The following is an 890-nucleotide window of genomic DNA, read 5'->3' as shown; positions in this document are numbered from 1 at the left end:
TATATATATATATATATATATATATATATATATATATATATATGGGTGTGTATGTATGCAAGTATATATGTGTATGCGTGCGTGCTTTAGGCGATCTAGGGTCTCTGCGTGCACAGACGCGTCTCTCGGATAGCTTGGCACTGGCTGCCTTGGGGAAGGCGCGCCTCGAGCGTTATTACATTATACACCGCAGGCTGATCAATGAAGAGGCCTCTTCTGGGCATCATGAAGAGTCAACAATTGTGCCGGGGGAATATTGGGAGGGTTTAGAGGCGGGGGAGAAAAGGGGCTGGGTTGTTACTAACACCTTCTACGCACCTGCAGACGAGCAGGAAGTGCTGCCTCTCGTGCAGCGCCTGACGGGGAGGTCCACTGGTGAAGCGATTTGCCTCTTCAGAGAGCCGCACGAGCACGAGCACCAGGACGGGCTTAAGGCGCGCTTTGGCATGCTGCCTGGGCGCTCGTGCACAGGCTCTATCGGTGTGTTGTACGTGCTGGCGTTAGAGTCTCACCCTCCTTCTGGCGTCTTGGGGGCTTCCCTTGGGTTTGACTTGTGCGTGTCTCACCGGGTGTTAAGAGAAGAAGTGGTGGCAGAGGATACAGCAGTTGAGGAGTTGCGGCTGCGAACGCGCGTAACGATAGGTACTCCCTGCGGGGTTGTGCAGGGGTTAGAAAAGGGCCTCTGGGACGCGGGCTTCTACGCTGCTCGGTACCCCCAAGCAAGAGGCGTTGAAGGCCTCCCCACGGGGGGTGAGTGCCCCTGGAAGGGGGCGCTGCAGCTTGGCACCAAGTGCTTTCTCACGACGAACCAAGTCCGAGACAGCGACAAAATAAACAGTTTTTTCATAGCGAATGCACACTGTAGAAGTCTAGCAGAGGCCGTCGGGTTC

General features: G+C 54.7%; 1 protein-coding gene across 1 annotated transcript in view; it reads left to right on the top strand.

Moving 5' to 3' along the window:
* EMH_0076650 (cysteine repeat modular protein, putative) overlaps window positions 1-890 on the top strand; it is a gene marked incomplete at both ends in the record, with an annotated part of 4402 nt that overhangs the window by 1264 nt on the left and 2248 nt on the right. Inside the window, one exon of the mRNA XM_013499747.1 lies at window positions 91-812. Coding sequence (XP_013355201.1) covers window positions 91-812 — 722 coding nt within the window. The remainder of the gene's footprint in view (window positions 1-90; window positions 813-890) is intronic.

Source organism: Eimeria mitis, genomic scaffold (assembly GCF_000499745.2).
Source record: "Eimeria mitis Houghton genomic scaffold, Emh_scaff4623, whole genome shotgun sequence".
Classification (NCBI taxonomy): Eukaryota; Apicomplexa; class Conoidasida; order Eucoccidiorida; family Eimeriidae; genus Eimeria; species Eimeria mitis.
The sequence above is the reverse complement of the archived record's forward strand: the minus strand, read 5'-3'. Positions and strand labels throughout refer to the sequence as shown.